Raw genomic sequence first — 20,714 nt, 5'->3', positions numbered from 1 at the left:
ACTCGTCGTCTCTGAATAGTGAATCTAAATTGGGCGAACAGCTGATTTGATCTTTTACTTATAAAGTATAGTCGGAATGCTTTTTGAAGCCCCCACTGCATTCCAGTTTAGGGACAGACAGCAATGCTAATATTTATTCTTAAAATGAATGGTTTGACCACTAAGCAGAAATATTTTGCAGATACATAAGAATTATATAGCTCACCATGGTTAGTATTTAATAGCCAATTTCACCCCAGATTATGTTTGGAATCACATAGAAATGACAAATACATTTGAGTTAGATTGTAATCTGGAGTTTGTCCTGCACACAAATCAATCCATTTCTCATTGAGGGAAAAAAAATCCTACAATACATAAACGTTTAAACCAGCTGGTCTCTCTAAGATTTTAAGTTATGTTTGAATAATATACTTTTTCTCTGTGTGCTTCCTATTTGTTTGCTCAGTTATTCATCATGTGGTGCATTCAAGCACACACAACACATAGACCTAAGACACATCACAACTGTCAACATTTTCATTCTTATGATAAGGTGCTTTAAGCATTTCCTGTTGAAACTTTTGGAATTATAGTGTAACAATTTCAATCAAACAGTGGAGGGTGTGCCATTTAATCAATACATTTTATACCCCATTTCCTTAAATAAAGCACATTTAGAGGTCTTTGTGTTGCAGACGTTTGCTAAAAGCTGGACACATCATCTGCACATCACAATCTAGAAACAAGGCTTGTATATGAGCTGCTTAAAAACGATATGCTTTTTAATTCTTTCATGATAAATGCATTTGCAGATATTCAACCAACGACAGTAGGGATCAATTTAAATGCACTTATCTTTTATTGACATAATAGCCGGACTGATCCATGGGCAACATGTGAAGTGAACAGTCAGCAGCATAAGGCATGCACGAGGCATACGGCCATTCAAGTAGATGCAGTTTGTGGGAACTTTGGAGATGAGGCGGCTCTCATCTATCTCCCTCTGTCTCTCTTTTTCTCGCACACACACACACGCGCACACACAGCACAGTGGCTGTAAAGGACGAGGTAATCTTCATAGTATTCCGAAGATGATGTCTGGCTGGAAGAGGATAAATTATGAGTGAGTTTATGTTCAATTTGAATGAACACTGACATGTTAACAGGACAGTGCTGAATGCTGCAGTCAGTCACTCACACGCTGCAGGAGGTGCTGCCCCGAGAAAGAGCGGATGTCTGCAGGCTGGCCATCCTCTCCCACTGCCTTGCAGCGAAGGTAACCATAGAGATTAGCCACTTGGAGGGAAATACTAGCAACCACAAGTGACTGGGGAAGACACACAGATGATGCATTTAAGAAGGATGCATATAATCATAATGCGCCTCTCCAGAGCATGCACACAGGCAACATGTGTCTCACCAGCCATTTAATCTTCAGGGAGAAGAGGGAGGTGAAGAAGAAGAATGTCCATATGAGAGGACAGATGATGAGACCCAGCCAAAATATCCTCGCCTCTGCCTCGGTCCCAATGTTATTGCCCATAGAGGCCTGCAAACACACACACACACACACACACACACACACACACACACACACACACACACACACACACACACACACAGACAGCAATGCCCAGATGTTTAATACCCCCAAAAATGCTCCCCCACACTCAAAATAACACACAATGTCTTACTTTTTTAGCCTCAAACACCCAGAGGCTCTTTCCATCCTCGTCGATCTGATTCCACCAACGCAGGCCGACCAGCAGCCTGCCGGTCACATTCTGAAACACAGGACAAACGTGAGTAATCACAACTAGTGAGGTGAAACAAAAAGGATTAAACTAGAAAACAGGAGGTACAGCTTTTATTGTTCTTTTTGTATGATTTGTAAATATTCTGGCAGGTTGTAATATATACACAGAGGATTGTTTCTGAAGAGGAAAATATTTGCTTTGTTTCTTTGAGTTCATAAGAGGGCGAGAAAGGAGCAAGGGCATAGGGAAGTAAGGGGAATTAGCAGCTGACCTAGTTGACCTCTCACCTTGACAGACCAGAAGTCAAAAGAGAGCAGAGTGATGATCAGGACAAAACACGGTGCAAAGTTCTCACTGATCCAGTCACAGAGCAAATAGGCGACAATGGCAACCACCCGGAAGAACAGGTGGAAAAAGGAGGCGAGGGGGTGTCTGCAATCAAAAGCACAGGATTATAAATGACCAAGAGCCTGGAAATGCCAATGAAGCTTGTACAATACAAAAGTTGTAGGCTACAGCAAATCTACACTTCTCAGCACATTAAGAGGCGAGGAGACTCACTCTGAATCATAGACTAACAGAAACAAATAGTCACATATAAACGCCTAGAGCATAATTCGTCCAATTAAAGTTTTTGGGATTTGTTTAAGACGTTTCATTTAAATGACTCTAATTTTAGCAAGGTTGGAAACAGTCTCTCAAACGACATCCCTGCTGATATTTACAAAAGCACAATATTCTGTGCAAGACAGATTTTGTTGATGCAATAACAATCTCCTGCAATGCACCTTATGACTGCGCTTCTCCGCGCGCTCTCCTGCTCGTCAGCAGCAAAGTCCAGCTCAACATCCTCCGTGTCATCCGCCATCGTCTGAGAAGCAACGACAAAACACAACAGGGTTAAATCATCCAACATCATCCTAGCTGATACGACGAACACATTACATTTAGAGGCAGACAGAAACCCATTGGTACCACGGTGATACCCATTGCTGTCAATGTCGTAGATGTGTAAAGCAAAGCGAAGTACCATTTGGGGGAAAGCGTAGCTGTATTATAGGGATGGAATAAACCAGGTGTTGCAGTGAAATAAGACCGACACCGACGCTGCCTCCTGTCACTAAATGCACCATCACATAAGGAAGCTGGGTTTAAATTTATTTGAAGGTTAATAGGACTCCCTTAATGTACTACGACGAAAATGCCCATTGCAGTTTAGGCAGCAATTGTTTCGATAACATATCTGTATTTTTTTCAAATGCGGAAATCACAATATACATCAAAAGGCATAAAAGAGCGACCGCGGCAGGACTCGAACCTGCAATCTTCTGATCCGAAGTCAGACGCCTTATCCATTAGGCCACGCGGCCACGAGCTATCATATGCTGGACAGGTTACGTATCTATACGTTCTATATCCCCAGATATATATATTAAATACTGTTATATTTAATACTTGTGTATAATCCCTTCAGCCTTTTCCAGAAACAACTTTAGCGTGTTGTTCATCCAATCATTTGTTTGTATTTCTAAATAACGATTTAGTATAGTCATCCGGGCCGCGTGGGGTCACTAACGCTTCGTCTTGCTTTGGTTTCACATCCTCGTGCACTGACCATGCTAAATAACAAACTAGTTTGTTGTGGTACAATTTGAGACATATTGTGGTTGATAACTTTGACGCTATACCTCAAGGCACAGATCGGGTGAGGTGTCTTTTTTGCTTGTATCGACAGTATAGCTAACACATTTAGTGAGTGCAGAATTAAACGGCTATTATTTTAGTTTGGTTGCTCACAAAATAGCAACACTCCCCTTCAATTATTAGTAAACATGCGTTAACAGGTTCGTGATAAATAAGGTGTGTGTGTGTGCAACTTAACGCTACCTAACTATACCATGCTACAGTAGGTTAAGATAACGTTTAGTGCAGCACCTGTTTTCAGTCAACTTATTTCTGGCGTTAATGTTAAAGTTGGGTGATAACCGTTAAACAATCCGCCATTAAACAATATTGCACTTGCAAAATCACACATAAGATAAAATCAAACATATTATTATCTGTATCTGTAATCTATCTAGTAGCTAGATATTGTTATATATATAGATATATAGATATATCTATATATCTATATATATATATATAGAGAGAGAGAGAGAGAGAGAGAGAGAGAGAGAGAGAGAGAGAGAGAGAGAGAGAGAGATTCTAGTCTCGGTTTGTGCCTCAAACTGGGGCAGAGCTGCATCATGTCCTAAAATATGAATGTTGTCCCAATGTCTTCCAGCTCCAGTGTGAAGTCCTCATGAGGTGATGCTGCATGTGTTGCGCCGTCCTCTGCGGAGGACTCTCATCTCTCTACAATGGAGGTGTCTACGCTCCCTCTACTCCACCAAGCCAGACTCTCTTCAGGGCGAGGACTCCACAGAGACCCGCCTGAACCCCCTTAACATTCAGATGCTGTCAAGGAACCTCCACGACCAGATCTTCCGAGGGCTGCAACCACAGTACAGAGAGGATGATGTGGAGCGTAGCATTAGGCACCTGCAGAAACATCAGCTGTGGGGGAAGGAATCTTCACTGTTGCCCGAAGTGGAGCTGAAGCTTCCCCAAATGTATGGCAAGAATATCGACGAGCACTTCCGTATCTTGGCCCAGAAGCAGAGTCTTCCCTACCTTGAGGCTGCCACCAAGCTGCAGCTGGCTGATCTCCCTCCCATGCCGCAGGAATGGAGCTGGGATGTTGGATGGACCCGCTATGGGCCCAACGGGGAGAGTCAGAAGGTTGATTTCCCAGAGGAGTCGGCACTGGTGTTCGACGTGGAGGTGTGCGTTACGGAGGGACGGTGTCCCACACTGGCTGCTGCTGTGTCTCCCACTAACTGGTGAGGAACAAGCAAGGAATATGAAGATCGTGCAAAGGGATTGATTAGCGTCACTGCGGTGGTGTGCTGTGGGTCGAGTTGTTTTGAGGATGGAAACTTGTGTTTTTTCCAGTAAAAATGGGATGTGAGAGTAAAAGGGCCAATAGTTACATTATAATTTTCCCAATGTGCTTTTCTTCTATTCCAGGTACTCCTGGTGCAGTAAGCGCCTGATAGAAGAGAGGTACTCCTGGTCAAACCAGCTGACCCTCGCTGACCTCATCCCCTTGGAGACGCCTATCAACTCTGCCCGCCCATCAGGGGGCCAGTGGAAGGAGAGGCTCATAGTAGGCCATAATGTCAGTTTTGACCGATCTTACATTAAGGAGCAATACTTACTAAAGGTCAGTATTCAGAGGGTGGAGTGTTTTGTCCTTGTTTCTTTGCTCGGTACCAACTTAGCTTTCTAGCCCCATGTCCCTTTTTTTCCTTTCAGTTTGCATTTTTATTGTATGATTTTTATGAGTCACATGAGTAAATGCACCAAGTAGCATGTACCTGCTTGTGTATGACATAAAAGTGAATGTATGTACACAAAAATGAAGTGTTTTCTTCCCTAAAGGGTTCTAAGGTACGCTTCATGGACACAATGAGCCTTCACATGGCCATCTCTGGGCTGACCGGGTTCCAGCGCACCCTGTGGATGGCCAATAAGCTGGGCAAAAGGAGGGGTCTTCAGGAGGTCAAGGACCACATTAGAAAAGCTGGACAGAAAAGGGAGGGTCCAATGGTTTGTGTCCACCACATTTCGGCTACAACATGCATTATTTGTGGTCATGTTGCAGCTTTTCTTTTCTTGAAAGTGTCAGGATCTGGCTTTTGTCATCAGCAAAACTCAACGTGATGTTTTTTGTGTGTAGATTGGCTCCTGGGACTGGGTTAATATTAGCAGCATTAATAACCTGGCTGATGTCCATGCTCTGTACGTGGGAGGGCCGCCACTGCAGAAAGAGGCCAGAGAGACGTTTGTGAAGGGCAGCATGACGGATGTCCGGAACAACTTCCAGGTCAGATGTTCATGACAAATCCTGCTTCAAATTGTCTGTTATCATAGGCCAAATGTATTTATAGACGCTATATTAAAGTCTCCCAAATGACTTGTATTCATCAAGAAGTACTGACAAATACATATGGCTTTGCTGTCCTCCTCAGGAGTTAATGCAGTACTGCGCCATGGACGTCGAAGCCACACATCAAGTCTTCACAGAACAGCTTCCGCTCTTCATGGAGAGGTCAGTTAATCCCAACCCACAAACACTTTCTATTTCCTTTTATAGCTATTGATTTTCTAGCCAGTATGACTTTGCTTCGTACACAATGCCGCATAATGAGTCCCATCTCTTTTATCTTTAACAAGGTGCCCTCATCCAGTGACGTTTGCCGGAATGCTGGAGATGGGCGTGAGCTACCTTCCCGTCAATCAAAACTGGGGGCGTTACCTGGAAGATTCTCAGGACGTTTACGAAGAGCTCCAGAGAGAGATGAAGAAGTCTCTGATGACTCTAGCGGACGATGCCTGCCAGCTGCTGCAGGATGACAGGTGAGAAGAGCACCTATTCATCACCATGTCTCTCACTGCAGCACAGTATTTTATTCTGATCTTAAGTGTGTGATGAGTGAAAAGCATTATAGATTCATGCATAATCTGTAGTTCCATAACTCCCAAGGGCCAGGTGCCTCAAAGTGCTTTGTATAAAAACATCTGAATTGTATATCAATGGACCTAGGGTTTATGTTCTTATTTTCTTAAGGTACAAAGATGACCCCTGGCTTTGGGATCTTGAGTGGGATGTGCAGGAGTTTAAACTGAAGAAAGTAGCAGCCAGCAAGAAGAAAAAAGCAGTCGAAACTAAAGTTGCTACTCCTCTTCCAGACTGGGATGAAGGTATATACTCGGATCAGGAGCCACATTTACAAAGCAAATGTTAATAATCTGCAAAAGAGGTGAAAGATAACAGAGGTGAAGTTTGAGTTCTTGTGATATTAGACCCAGGTCCACCCTCTGAAGAGGAGATGGCAGGCCCTTACCCCAGCAGGCTGGCTGTGGAGAAGCTGAAGGAAACCGTGAGTCGACTTCCTAAAAGAAGGCAACATCTGCCCGGACATCCAGGGTAAGTAAGGTCCCTCCCAAGCACAGCTAAGCCATCTAATAGTCATTATCTTTCAATTTCCACGGACATAGTCAGTCAGTCCTTCACCCCCCTTACTGTGTCCCTCAGGTGGTATCGTAAGCTGTGTGAGAAGATGTCTGAGGAGGACAGCTGGTCACCTGGAGCCAACCTCATCAGTCTACAGATGAGAGTAACTCCTAAGCTGATGGGTCTGACGTGGGACGGTTTCCCCCTGTATTACTCGGACAAACATGGGTGGGGCTACCTGGTTCCTGGACGCAGGGACAACCTGGTACCTGAGGAGGAGAGTACAGGGCCTGTGTGCCCACACAGGTATTAATACGGTTAATACGCCGCGCTTGAGTCATCAAGACAAGATCGTCACGACATAGGATGCGTTTGTTTAGGCATTGTTCTGTCCCGTCCCACAGAGCTATCGAGAGTGTCTACAGAGAGTATTGTGAGCAGAACAGCAAAGAGCGGCCTGAATATCTGGACTGCAACCCTTCAGATGACCTCATGTGGACGGACAGCACGGCGTGGGCAAAGGTGCGTACGCTCATAATGTAATTTACCTCATTCTTGGAAGTGTTTACAAGAAACCGACCTTTTTGTTGGGGTTGAACTAGTGCTACTTCGGATCATTGATCAGGCCCAGGGGCTCTGGAATGATAACGTATATCATGACATGGTTGTGTGTTTCTTGACCTCATCTTCAGGTGGAGGAGTTTGGGTCCTTGGAGAGTCTGACCGAGGAAAATGGAGTCAGAATGATGAGAAATGGGGAGAGTAAGAAAACCAGGGTGAGAGAAATGGTCACTGTCATTTACAGGTGCTTTATGACTTTGTAACATGAACACTTTTAGTTCCGTATTGCAGTTCAATGTTCTACATTTGAATTCCTATTATGGCCTCGTTAATATGGAAGAGCACTATCTGGTCTGACATGCAGCGTGTTGTGGTTCATTCTACATGCTTTTTGTTTCACTGTGCAGAAATGAGTTATTGTGATTTGTTGTATGATATAGTTTGCATTCTGTATCAACAACAGTCTCAAGATCCACATTATGCCCCAGAGGAGAGTCACTGCCATTATCACCACGGAAATGGTCCCTACAACGATGTCCATATCCCAGGGTGCTGGTTTTTCAAATTACCTCATAAGGTGAAGTTTCACTGTTTACCCTAGAGCGTCCTGAATAACCATCATTGGCATATTGTCACTTCGTTGAATTGCTTTCATGGTCTCACTGAATGTGTGTGTTTCAGGATGGTAATCACAACAACGTTGGCAGCCCTTTTTCAAAAGACTTCCTGTCCAAGATGGAGGATGGTACTCTCAGGGCTGGACATGGTGGAACCAACGCCACACGAGCTCTGGAGATCAACAAAATGGTGTCCTTCTGGAGGAATGCCCATAAACGCATAAGGTAGTTTCAGTTTCCACCATAGTTATTCATCCGTTTGTCATAAAGATGGTGAATACAGGATTTCTCACTGTGTTTCTGTAGCTCTCAGATGGTGCTGTGGCTGAGAAAGGGCGAGCTTCCTCGTATTGTCAGCAGGTTTGTCTGAAATACCAATAGCTATCCTCCCATTTATTCATCAGCCATTCTTCGTTGCTGTTTATCTAACAACCTTTCTGTCTCCCAAAGACACAAAGAGTTTGATGAAGAGGGCCAGTATGGTGCCATATTACCTCAAGTCGTCACCGCTGGAACGGTAACACGCAGGGCTGTGGAGCCAACGTGGCTGACTGCCAGTAATGCGCGGGTAAGAAGCAGAGCCGACAAAGAGGAACGCAAGTCTGAGCGTAGGCGTTTGAGAGAAATGTTGTTTGTATGAACTGTTTGTTTTTTGTTGTGTCCATAGCGGGACCGGGTAGGCAGTGAGCTGAAGGCCATGGTGCAGGTACCACCTGGATATCACCTGGTGGGAGCAGATGTTGACTCTCAAGAGTTGTGGATTGCTGCTGTGCTTGGAGAGGCTCACTTTGCTGGCATGCATGGTGAGATTTGTCCCTATTTGATGTCTTGTCTAGTTCTTTCTTTGACGCCATGTTATTAAAGTTGTAGAAGGCAATTCATCTTTTTTAAATCTGTTATGGTTTCAACAAGCAGCACCCGATGTTAACTGTGTTCGTCTTATGCCTCGGCTGGGTTCAGGTTGTACGGCGTTTGGCTGGATGACCCTTCAGGGAAAGAAGAGTCAGGGCACTGACCTGCACAGCCGCACCGCTGACACTGTGGGCATCAGCCGAGAGCATGCCAAGGTGTTCAACTATGGACGCATTTATGGTGCGGGACAACCCTTTGCTGAGAGGCTGTTATTGCAGTTCAACCACCGCCTCGGTCAGGAAGAAGCTGCCAGTAAGGCCAAGCAGATGTACGCCTTGACAAAGGGCATACGCAGGTACGCTCGGTAGTTGTGTGGTCGGGTTAGTTGTTTGTGGAAAGGTGATTTAAGTCGAGCTCTAGTGCTACACGTTTGTGTTTTGTACGTTTCATCAGATACCAGTTGTCAGAGGAGGGTGAGTGGCTGGTCAATGAACTGGATATAGAGGTGGAGAAGGAAGAAGATGGAAGTGTCACGCTGCAGGAGTTGCGGAGGATCACTAGACTGGCCTCGCAGTGGTGAGGGAGCAAGTACAACATCACACGGACGTCTACAAGCGCTTTTAGCGTCGCAATATATTCTCCCGCCTCAGTGGCTCTGTTCCTTCATTTCCCTCCTTTATACCCCTCAGCTCGCGGCGGAAGAGGTGGAATATGGTCGACAAACGTCTGTGGGCTGGAGGTACGGAGTCAGACATGTTCAACAAGCTGGAGAGTGTTGCTCATTCAGCCCAGCCGGCCACTCCCGTTCTAGGCTGCAGGATTAGCAGAGCGCTGGAGCCCATGGCGGTTAAGGATGAGGTGAGGCATAAATCTAACCAACATGAACAGCCAAAACCCCCCCCCCCCCCCCCCCCCCCCCCCACCCCGGTATCATTTTGGTGATTGGTTGTAAGAGATGTTTATTGCCTTTTATTTATTATTTTACTGTTCATAGCCAAATGTCACTAAGTCTTAAAACCTGATCATAAAAACAGTTTTTAAGATGAAATGACTTCCATACACATTACTCAAAAGCCCCAACAGGATGAGGTTTACATTACGATGGTGCCATATTGTGTTTGTCAGTTCATCACGAGCAGAGTGAACTGGGTGGTCCAGAGCTCTGCAGTGGACTACCTACACCTGATGCTGGTGGCCATGAAGTGGCTCTTCGAGGAGCACGACATCGACGGCCGTTTCTGCATCAGCATCCACGATGAGGTGCGGTACCTCGTCGGAAGCGAAGACCGTTACCGAGCGGCGCTGGCACTTCAGATCACAAACCTGCTTACGAGGTCTGCTCGCTGCTTAAGTGTTTTATTCTTCCCCGTCAGAACTTCTATCACGGAATAGGCTAATAAACTTTGCAGCTTTTTACTGAGTGTGAGCTTGTGTCTCCTGCAGGAGTGTGTTCGCCCACGCGTTAGGCTTGCAGGACCTTCCCCAGTCAGTAGCTTTCTTCAGTGCCGTTGACATTGACCAGTGTCTGAGGAAGGAGGTCACCATGGACTGTGTGACGCCCTCCAACCCCACAGGTCTGGAACGAAGATACAACCTACCACCCGGTGAGTCCTGCACACCATCATCAGCCTAATGTTTCTGTATAGAGGGTTATATTATATGTATTTTTCAAATGTGTTGTATAAACAATGTGTTTGAAAAAAAGACAGCAGGGTAAATTGAGGATCAAATACCTGCAGGTTTTAAAGAAATATTTCTGTATACATTACTTACTGAAATGATGTACTATGTAGATATTAATTTCAGAGAATTAATTACAAATTAGAGCACATGAACATTTCAACTCCTGCTACCTGCCAGCCTTGGTCAAATTCCATTCAAGACGCAATAAAAGAAAACTGTAAATAAACAGAATAAGAAAGAATATATTCATTTTAAAACAAAACAGCACTTGACACAAAGCATTTATGTCACCATATATCCACCTCTTTCCTTTGTGAATTAAATAACTGATAAAGTAGAGCCATCTTTAGTATTACTATATGTAGTTATATCTCTACTATCTTTAATGTGGCTGCTGGAAACTGCTACAATTAACATGTTACTAAATAAAGTGAACTCTAGGAACATAACCAGAGTGTTAAACAAACTTTGTGCAAACTTTCCACAGGTGAGGCATTGGACATGTACCAAATCATCGACATCACGAAAGGCTCTCTGAGCAAAGGTAGATAGCACGTTGTGCAGTTCAAAACACACAACTGCCTGGAGGCTGTTTAACAGCAGGTCAAGTTCAAGATCCGTGGAGAATCTGGAGATGCGTGAGTCACACGAAGTGAGTCGTAGCTCACTGTTTCCTCTTCTTCTGACGGGGTTCATGGGTCTCCGCTGCATCCTGTGACTCATTGGGCTGAAAGGATCGAAAGAAGAAACGGAAAATAAGATCTCAGCAAGCAGAGAGTGTTCAAAACATCACACGTGGGGAAACGGGAACATTCTGCTTTACTGACTGTGATCAGGTAAAGGAATGTGTGAGGGAAGACAGAGAGCTGCTAGTTACAGTATGAGATTGCACTCACCTCCTGACTGTCATCCTGCTCTTGCAGGGCTGCGTCCAGAGTAGCACGGATGATGCGGAAATCTCTTGAGGTGCTCAACTTCATGTACTGCATCAGTTTAACCTGGACAGACACACACACAGGTGTGTTGGTGAAACACTGTTGTACAAGTGGCCTAATTGTTAACGCAGCACTACAGGTGTTTAGCGAGCTTTGTGCGTTTTGCAACTCTCTTTATTGTATTTTGTCAACTACCTCAAGCTATCTAGTTCACACATACCTTTGATTTCTTTGAGAGTGTGATGAGGTATTTTTCATACTGCTCAATACTGAAGATCACGTTAGGGACGGCTTTCGTCTCACGCAGAAGCTTTGCCTTCAAAGAAAATAAAAATAAAAAACGGATCTAAATTCTGAATGGATTCATTCAAAATCGGATTTGTTTGAGGCGCAATAGTTATTATTTGTACAGTGTATCTATACATGATTGTTGATGTATTATAGAATGTGTAAATGATTAACAATTATAAGATGAAAAACCTTACAGAGCCAGCAGTGTTCCCGTCATTTCTTTTCTTTTTCTTCTTGTCATCTGCACCTCCACCACTGAATTCTCCATTCTAATAAAGAAAACGCAATGTTTCAAAGTCCCTCGTGAAGCCGACGTTGCCGTAAACCATAACTGAAGAACTCCGTGCCAGCGCAATCATAACGACAGATTATCGTTTGTCTGAAAACCTGAACCTTCGCCGGGGGGCTAATCTACAATAGTGCTTTACCTGTGCGTGTGTGATGAAATCGTAGCACTGCGGCGTTAGGTGGGAGCCCGACAGTTTGACCTGCACAGAAGAAGTAAAAAAAAACTTGATTAGCATGACAACAGAAGTATTAGAAGATTCAAAACAAGAGAAACAACACCTCAGACTCACCAGCTTCTCAAAGCGTGCCGGCAGTGCACCTTGCTGGCTGGCGCACACCTGGATGTACTAAAACGACACATGGAGGAAAGAAATGAACGTCGCACTGGAAAACAACTTTCCAATCAGTCGGAGATCATAGAGGGGGACACAATGCGTACATATTTGACCAGCGTGGTGAGGGTGGTGTACGTGCGACTCAGTTCTCTCAGCAGCGTGATGGTGCAGGTGCCCGGCAGCAGCGCCGTCTGGACCAGCTCATTCAAAGCTGTCAGAAGAGTCCCGAGCTGCAGCGTCACTGCTTTCTCTATTGGATCCTGCTGGCCTGCAGTCTGGGTGGCCTCGCCTACACGCCAAGAATGCCCCGTCACAGAAGTTTTATTAGACATTCCCTCGCCGAGATGCATCCCTTTCCTCTCAACTCTCACCATTAATCCAACTGAGCATCAGTGTGAAAAGGCTTTCTTACCAGAACCCGATCTGTCAGAGGATGTCTGGCTTTTCTTCCTGGCGATCAGCCAGTCCACTTCATCAAGCACTCTGTCAACCTGAGACAGGACCAGCAGCTGGGGCAGGAGATTCAAAATGATGAAGATGGGGCAGCACACTGCGCAAAACAGATTCTGAGATATTGATGACGCGGCAAATCGGGAGCTTCCGCTTGTAAGAGTCGACACTCACCGCTCCAGAGGTTGCAGTCTTCATGTTGATGATGGCAAAGTGAGACTGTTTTTCCACCTCCACATTCTGACCATACAGAAAAGAATAAAAAGTGACATGTTCATTTTTGACCCAGGTACCAGGAGGCCCCTGCAACATATTGTAGAATGTAAAAAAGGTACAATAGCAAAACAGTGATTTAGATATGTTGCCCAATTTACCAAAATGTAATGGATATAAAGCTATAAATGCTAGTGCTCGGTTATTGTACCGCATCGATATCTCCCAGTTGGCTGTGGATGTCTTGGCACAGTTCCAGCAACAGGCTGACAGGACTCTTATAGAGAACATGCAGGTTGAAGAGAAGCGAGAGCAGGCTCTTGGAGAAAGCAGAATCCTCTAAATGAGAGAAACAAACAGATCTCAGAACACACCGTTTCTGTACATGGACGCAAAGATTAAGTAAACGGTCGCTCACCGAAACTGGTCTCCTTGCAGATTTTCACAGTCCACTTGATCATCTGTACAAACTGTAGATGAAGACGCGCGTTAGTGGAACAGGTGCTACTTGTGCTGTTGTGTGAGGTGCAATTAAGAGAACAGCTACCTGCTGGGAGGAGGGCTTTAGCTGGCGTGAAAGCACGCTCAAGATGTTGACCAGCAGCTGAGCCTCTTTGCTGTTAAACTCTTCCTCGCCTCCACTTAGCTGTGTGAACAGTGCCCTCTGTTGACGGGCAAAGAAAATGAACAGTGCTCAGTACATTTCTGTCTGGAAAAAAAACCAAGTTGGTTAGTTTCTGACATATCAAATGGCTCCTGGTACAACATTCTGTGAAGTAATGTTTAAAGCCAGGCTTTCTCAAACAGATAGGAGTGACTTACAGTTTCCCACCAGAAAATAAATGTTTGGAAGTAACCTTTTAAAATACGTGGAGAATAACCAAATTAATTCTGTATCGGTGCACCTGAAACTGTCTGATGTAAAAGAAGTTCATCTCTGTGACGTTGCCATCGTCTGGCTCCGCATCGTCCTCCGAGATGTCTGCGAGAAACACAAAATGTGAGGACGTCCTGCGTACTGTTCAGACTCGCTGCTTCTACTGTGCGGTGTGTCTAACCCATGGTGGAGAGGAGCTGGGCCATCCTGTCTGGATAGCGCTGCTGACAAGCGGTGAAGATCCTGAGCAGACCTTCCAGACACAGCAGGGACAAGCTGGAGCGCTTCTCCTTCTTCCCCGCGTCCTCCACCACGCTGGGGATGTTGGTGTAACGCCACATCAGCACACTGGATTATGCAAGGACAGATCTCTCCGTCGGTCAAACAATGTCATAGACAACAAAACCGTACACACGGTCTACCTAGATGCCGTTATTTAGGCTAAGAGGTTTCGACCTTGTCATGTCACAGAGGAAGCGGAAAGTTCTGTCTGCGTTCTGTCCGTCTGGTCCATCTGTGTGTCCAGTTTCCTCCAGCTGCTGGATCTTCTGCACAGCCACGGTTACTGCGTAGCGCACGAATTCTCCACTTGAGCGAAGCACTGAGAGCGCCTCCTCTCTGCTCTGAGTACTGTCCCTGAAAAAGAAAACAAAAGAAATTGATTTTTTTGTTATTTTCTGCAAGCAATCCAGTCGAGTTTCATTCTAGAAATTATTTTTTATGTTTTGGTGTTGCCAATACCACCCATGATTCAGTGCACATTCGATGACATGGTATTTCTAACTTTTAAAGTTTGTTTATTTGTAATTGTTTTTGATGAACGCTATACAAGGTGTTAAATCCATGTAATAAAAAAAATGTATAAAACGAGTGTTTTCCCCGATTAACACAGTATTTATAAAAGTTGTTTTCCAGATGTTCTGTGTATATTGTGATCTGTCTACTCCGACAGAGCCAGTAGGTGTAACAGTAATCCATGTGAACATAGCGACCACAAGCCTTTACCTGAAGAGCACAGTGAGGAGAGTTGAAATGAAGCCCAAAGACAGTAAACTGCGAGGACTCTTGTTTGAAGGCACTCGACCCTTTCCAGATTTCTCCTTCAGGATCTCGGCCACTTTGTGGTAGCGGTTAAACAGCTCCACGAGCTCCTGAAAGCAGCTTTTACTGCAACACACACATCGTCACTTTAACCACAAACAAGCTACACAAGGTCTTCTTGACCATACAAAGAGAAGTGGTTGTTACCTGTAGTTGGCTTTGATGAAGTTGTACTCTATAAGGACCTCATACACTCCCATCACCAGCACAGCATAGATGTTATTCTTAACCCCAACACTGGATGCTGTGGAGAACTCCGCTGACTTGTCCTGATCAACACACAGACGGTACACGGCTTAAGACGATGCTTTCAGTGGAACATTATCTGGCAAGAGTAAGGACGAGCACAGAAGAAGGTGATATACAATTCAAGAAAATGTTCAGCAGTTCATAGTTAAGGAGAAGTGCTTATTTGCTTCCTGCTTGCAAATCTCATTAGGATTCCCATATTTTCTTCAATTAGACCAAACTTAAAGTCACTGGCACACATAACTAAACCAATAAAGTGAATGGGAAAGTTACTCCTGCTGCTAACCAGAAGGTTGGAGAGCAATCTGGTTCAGGCTTTCACAGTGTATGCTGTGCACTTGTCTTGAATGCATACCAGCTCAAAGTCCTCCAGTTCACTCTTGATCATGCGTCTTGTCATGCTCTCTAGGATTGTCTGTAGTTCAGACTGGTATCCCTCCCCTTCATCCTCCTCATCCTCCTCCTCATCACTGTTGTCAGCGTTGAGGTTGGCCGATCGCCGCATGTTCTGCAGCCACAGCAGGCAATGTACAGTACAGCTCACCAGATGGGCCTGAAGTGGAACAAACGCTATTTAGAGTAAGACGTTAACACAGCAAAAAAAAAAACACACAGTCACAAAAGTGCAACAATGCAGACAGAGTACCAGAGGCTCCTGGAGGTAGACTTGGTCTCCGAGCGCTGTGATGCTCGGTTCCAGTTTCACCGGGGGCAGGAGGTCTTGTTCAGGCTCGTAGTACCGCCTCAGCTGAGGATACGTAGACACGACACACAGCTCTCCCTCTTATAGATAACTTGACAAACGGGTTATTATACTAAACCCAGCATGCACCTAATAAACACACATACCTGCGAGAGGAGGGTCTGCATGATGGAGCTTGCGAGTTGAGAGTTGCGACGGAGGACATCGTAGAAACCCTGAAATAGTTGAGGATTTGCCTTCTCAGTATAAAACATCTTTCCACACACTAAATGTTCTCCGCTGCACTGATGAATCACACAAATGTTGAAGGGTTTCTTTTAGGATTTTGTCTACGTTTGAAAGATATGTAAGCAGGATGCTAAAGCTGGAGTAAAAGAAGTTAAGCTCATCAAGGCTATTAGAAATGGTTAGTATTTGTAGCAGCATGTAGCAAAATGAAACAACTAATAAACACACAAGCAAAAGAGACGTCTAACCTCATAGAGCATGAGGCGCACGTCAGCCTGCTGGCCGAGGCAGCGACGCAGGCTGCTGAGGATCTCCAGACAGAACGCTTCATTGGCAGCGGAGTTGTAGCGAGCGTGAACGTCCACTTGGATCTATTCAGGGGTTTCAGGAAGACAGTTATTATACAACAGACCATGTTTAAAATGGCACGTATTGTCACAGCTGCATATATGTTTTTCCAGCCGCCTCGTTGCACACGCCCCAGTACAGTCTTACTGGAACTGTACCTGGCTCGAGGAGATCGCCTGGCTGCACTGGCTTGAGGCCAAGCTGCCCAACACTTTGAAGTTCTTCAGCAGCAACAAGAAGCCAGTCACTGCAGACTTCCTGCCGTCCAGTTGGCTTGTAGAGAGTCATATGGAGGGAAGAACAGCGTGAGAAAACATCTTTATTTGTGCGTTACAGTTGAGGTTTCAAATGTGTTTAAGTATGATTCGTTAAACTGTAGCGATAAAGCTAATCTGATTCAAAGCAGAGCAGTACCCACCTGGAAAACATGGCCTTGCGGAGAACTAGAATCAAAGCATCTTTCAAAGACATACTGACTTTAAGCAAGGGCTGGAGATTAAAACAGAGAACAATGATTAACCAAAATCAACCTCTATAATATATGTGTGTGTGTGTGTGTGTCCGTTTAGGTACCTGGATAGCTTTCAGTAAACCCTGAACAGTGGTCAAAGGCAGGTATGACAGGTGCTCAAATGTCTCCGTCACCTTGGAAGACGACTCCAGGAGGATCATGGGAGCCGAGACCACAATGTCGGAGAAAAGATCTGATGATGCAGAAACATAGAAAAGAAAAGAGAAAAGCCAGAATCCAGTTTAAACTAGAGCGATTAGATGCTGGTGCACACCACAAAGCTAGGACTAATATCTAAAAGGTTGTATTACCTAAGTAATGATTGACAGGTGAGGCTGTCTTTGTGACCAATCGATTCAAGACCTGGTCCAGTATCTCGCCTCTGATGGGCTCGTGCATCTGTTGTAGAAGAAACACACATCCCTCAGTGAGAAAACAAAATGAGGATGTAGTTAATTATCAGTCATTTACATTGTTGATTCAATCAAATAAAATACCTTAAAGCCCTGGAGAAGCACCTGTCCTCCCAGCTTGCATGCCTGCTGATTGGGGGTCCGGGCTACGGTAGCAGACCCTTCTGTGATCTTGCCAAATGGTCCAGGTTTGGGTCCAAATGCATCCATAAGGAAGAAGCCCAGCTGCACCAGCCCCTGGGTCACATGATCCCAACCAAACACACTGCACAGGCAGAAGTGTAGAAATCATGTTTAGATGATCAACTGCAAATATTGTGTTCATGAGGTGCTAAAGCAGTGAATCTAAGATCACATATGGTTATAACTTAGGCCAAGAAAATCACATCAACACATGCAAAGTTCTCATGTTAACGGGTTAACTGCTTTGAAGCTCTGACCTGTTCTTCACTGTGTCCAGCATCATCCGAGCCACACTGCAGTGCCCAGGCAGGAGGTCCTGCAGGAACTTGGACCCCTGCTGCAGCTGCTCATCCTTGAAGCTCTTGATGATCGCCCCCTTCAAGAGGTCAAACACCTAACCAAACCAGAGACAGGATAAATGTACAGAAAAGATCAAATGAAGAAGACTCTAATGACTGTCGGGGGATACAGATTTCTCACCTGCTCTTCATAACGCTGGATGCGCGCCACTGAGAGAAACAGGGCAACGCTGAAAGGGCAGATATCCCCATAGGACGTCTGCAGAAATGCAATTCACAGATTTATGGCATACTCGATTTTTCAAAAATAACTTCAATAACCAACAGATGAGTTATACACAACCTTAAAGATTTTGAGGAATTCTCTCCCGAGTTCATGGTCGAGTCGTATGGCAAAGACTATGTGGAGGATAGCGGTGCCCTCCACATGCCTCAACTGGTCCTGTGGAATGGACTGAACCTCGAGATCCAGGCTCCTGAGGAAGAAACCGGGATAAACGACAATCAGTAATGCAAAGTAGGCAGTACGATTTAGAGTGAACACAGTGCGCTCCACCTGCGGTGTATGAGCCACTCACTCTCCGTGTTTCTGCTCCTCTTCCTGGCGAACATCTTGGTCCTTAAAATAACAGATGATTCCATCCAGGACCTGTTTCTTACAGCCCTAGCAGACAGAGTGCAGGGCAGGCATTTAGATAATGAAAAGGAAAGATGATTACCTGTTGTCTTTGTGTCACACACACACACACACACACACACACACACACACACACACACACACACACACACACACACACACACACACACACACACACACACACACACACACACACACACACACACACACACACACACACACACACACACACACACACACACACACACACACACACACACGTGCGCACACACACACACACACCTTTGCAGATAAAAGTAGCAGTTGATAAACCAGTGGTGGGATCTCCTGCAGATCCAGCTTGGTGAACATCCTCAGCACTTTCTCCACCACAAACTGCAGCTCCTCTGATGACAAGGGCACATCCCTAAAATGAGGCGGACACACACAAATAATGTTGTGACTAGTATTAGCAGATAAAAACATTGCTATACACTGTAAAACCTTATGAAAGCAAAATAAAGTCTTATTATCCTGGTCTGATAGCCAAAGGTGTTACCTGAACATGGTTGTCAGGTGGATGACACATTGCGGGTCCCATCTGCAGGAAAATAAACACAAAACTCCTATGACTACTATTACTATTTGTTAAAGAGCCTTATGAAATGGTTTGGACTTGTCGTCATTGTCATATATGCTCAAGAACTCCTTAAAAATGTACAAATAGTTTGAAGCATGAGATGTCGTCACCTGCTCGCGCAGAGGCTGTTGATCAGCTGTTTCTTGTATTCTTCACCACTGAGTTCACCTAACGTGATAAAACAACAAGCAACCACAAGAGACAGTACATCGTCATGTTCTAGTTTGCACCTTGGTAGTTTACACCACCAAGTAAATTGATGATGCTTTCGATATAACGTTAAATGATAAAGCTACCAGCGCTAGTCATTTGCACTCACCTTTGCCATAAGACAAGGCTTCGCATGCTGAAAGGGCAGTGAGCACAGTGGGAAACAGCTCCAGGGATTTCCCACTGCCCATTTTTCCCACCTTAATGGCTTCAACAAAAAGAGACGCCAGTTTCGCAAGAGAGGGTCCGGGCAGCGTGTGAGTCTGTGTACAACAATTAAAAGGCAAAAAAAAAATTAGACAGATAGCCATACTGCACACATGAAGACGAAGGAAAAGGACAATATGTAAAGACGTGTTTACAATCCAGAATGTGCTAAAACCGATGGGAGAGCAACTCAGCACAGAAGAGCAAGTATTACTGATAGATATATACCTCCAGCATCAGCAGCCCAATGATATCAGCTGCCACCTCAGTCTGCAGATCCCCAGACTCACACAGAGGGATGCAGTGCTCATAAACAAGAAGTCTGCGGCTCGACCCTTCAGTGGAAGTGGGTGGGGAGCCTAAAAGAAAGAGCAGACAATGCAGGTATTCTGACTAGAGATATGATGTGTTATTTAAGACCTCTGACAGCAGTTGACACTGTGCGCGTACCTTTCAATATGCCTTTCATCATGGCACCGACCTTCTTACCCTTCAGTGCCCCGTTGTTAATGACAGTGGTGAGCTAAGCAGGTGATGGAGAGGGACATATATTAGTTTTTTTCACGGATGAGATTGTACATTTTGGTGGTGCCAAGTTGACAAAAATAACGCAACGTTACCTGGTCATGTGTAAGCGAGGACAGGTACTTCTGAAGTCCGTCGGTACTGTCTCCATCTGCCAGGATGACGATTTTATCCATCTCAGCTCTCGTGAGTTCCCGAACAAACAGTCACAAAGCTGCTGGTAACACGTAACGTCAGAGATACGATCGTGTAGCTAATATTGATATTGGACAATCGATTCAACGAAGTACACTAGCGAACTAAAGTTAGTCCACGAAGAGTCAAAGGCAAGCGGTAGTTCGGTAACGCTTGCATAATATAAACGACGCTACTAGATTACGAATTTCCCGCCAGCGCACACTTCCTGTTTTGCTTTGTGGTTGCCAGATTCGGCTCAAAGTATCCTACAACGCAACATACTATTTAATTATACCGTAAAATACAAACACTAACACGACATGTTTTTACTATAACGTGAAATGATTTAGACAGACAAAGGTCCATCCAAACATTGATGTTGAAATGTTGCTAAGAAATATAAT

At 44.8% G+C, this 20,714-nt stretch overlaps 3 protein-coding genes across 3 annotated transcripts; 1 reads left to right on the top strand and 2 right to left on the bottom strand.

The window, feature by feature from the left end:
• Positions 1-875: 875 nt before the first annotated feature.
• LOC306698240 (Golgi apparatus membrane protein TVP23 homolog A-like) lies at positions 876-2,762 on the bottom strand. The gene is made up of 7 exons (XM_079162469.1): positions 2,715-2,762; positions 2,528-2,610; positions 2,027-2,171; positions 1,677-1,766; positions 1,403-1,531; positions 1,181-1,309; positions 876-1,084 (listed from the first exon to the last, which is right to left on the bottom strand). Exons 1-7 carry the CDS (start codon positions 2,727-2,729, stop codon positions 1,058-1,060), a joined length of 618 nt encoding a protein of 205 aa, XP_079018595.1. The 5' UTR covers positions 2,730-2,762; the 3' UTR covers positions 876-1,057.
• Positions 2,763-3,363: 601 nt separating this feature from the next.
• On the top strand, positions 3,364-11,132 carry polg (polymerase (DNA directed), gamma). The gene is made up of 23 exons (XM_079163813.1): positions 3,364-3,444; positions 4,024-4,621; positions 4,809-5,004; positions 5,223-5,390; positions 5,521-5,667; positions 5,813-5,892; positions 6,018-6,200; positions 6,412-6,545; positions 6,648-6,771; positions 6,880-7,104; positions 7,203-7,320; positions 7,491-7,574; positions 7,823-7,936; positions 8,041-8,201; positions 8,283-8,336; positions 8,427-8,544; positions 8,644-8,779; positions 8,937-9,183; positions 9,282-9,404; positions 9,518-9,686; positions 9,954-10,162; positions 10,272-10,432; positions 10,999-11,132. Exons 2-23 carry the CDS (start codon positions 4,050-4,052, stop codon positions 11,061-11,063), a joined length of 3,588 nt encoding a protein of 1,195 aa, XP_079019939.1. The 5' UTR covers positions 3,364-3,444; positions 4,024-4,049; the 3' UTR covers positions 11,064-11,132.
• Positions 11,110-20,441, bottom strand: fanci (FA complementation group I). The gene is made up of 37 exons (XM_079163814.1): positions 20,229-20,441; positions 20,059-20,131; positions 19,837-19,967; positions 19,511-19,664; positions 19,302-19,359; positions 19,111-19,152; positions 18,855-18,978; positions 18,514-18,599; positions 18,279-18,411; positions 18,117-18,194; positions 17,894-18,030; positions 17,538-17,718; positions 17,352-17,439; positions 17,103-17,233; positions 16,948-17,018; positions 16,688-16,802; positions 16,430-16,552; positions 16,100-16,168; positions 15,897-15,998; positions 15,606-15,803; positions 15,149-15,270; positions 14,906-15,067; positions 14,357-14,536; positions 14,082-14,248; positions 13,929-14,005; positions 13,571-13,687; positions 13,442-13,493; positions 13,235-13,362; positions 12,985-13,050; positions 12,773-12,869; positions 12,465-12,649; positions 12,316-12,372; positions 12,166-12,225; positions 11,932-12,006; positions 11,667-11,762; positions 11,408-11,509; positions 11,110-11,238 (listed from the first exon to the last, which is right to left on the bottom strand). The coding sequence occupies exons 1-37, from the start codon at positions 20,307-20,309 to the stop codon at positions 11,176-11,178; spliced, it is 3,981 nt and encodes a 1,326-aa protein (XP_079019940.1). The 5' UTR covers positions 20,310-20,441; the 3' UTR covers positions 11,110-11,175.
• Positions 20,442-20,714: the final 273 nt, after the last annotated feature.

The sequence above is a fragment of the Pholis gunnellus genome (assembly GCF_910591455.1).
Source record: "Pholis gunnellus genome assembly, chromosome: 7".
Classification (NCBI taxonomy): Eukaryota; Metazoa; Chordata; class Actinopteri; order Perciformes; family Pholidae; genus Pholis; species Pholis gunnellus.
Note: the sequence above shows the minus strand (reverse complement) of the source record. Positions and strands in the feature narration are given on the sequence as shown.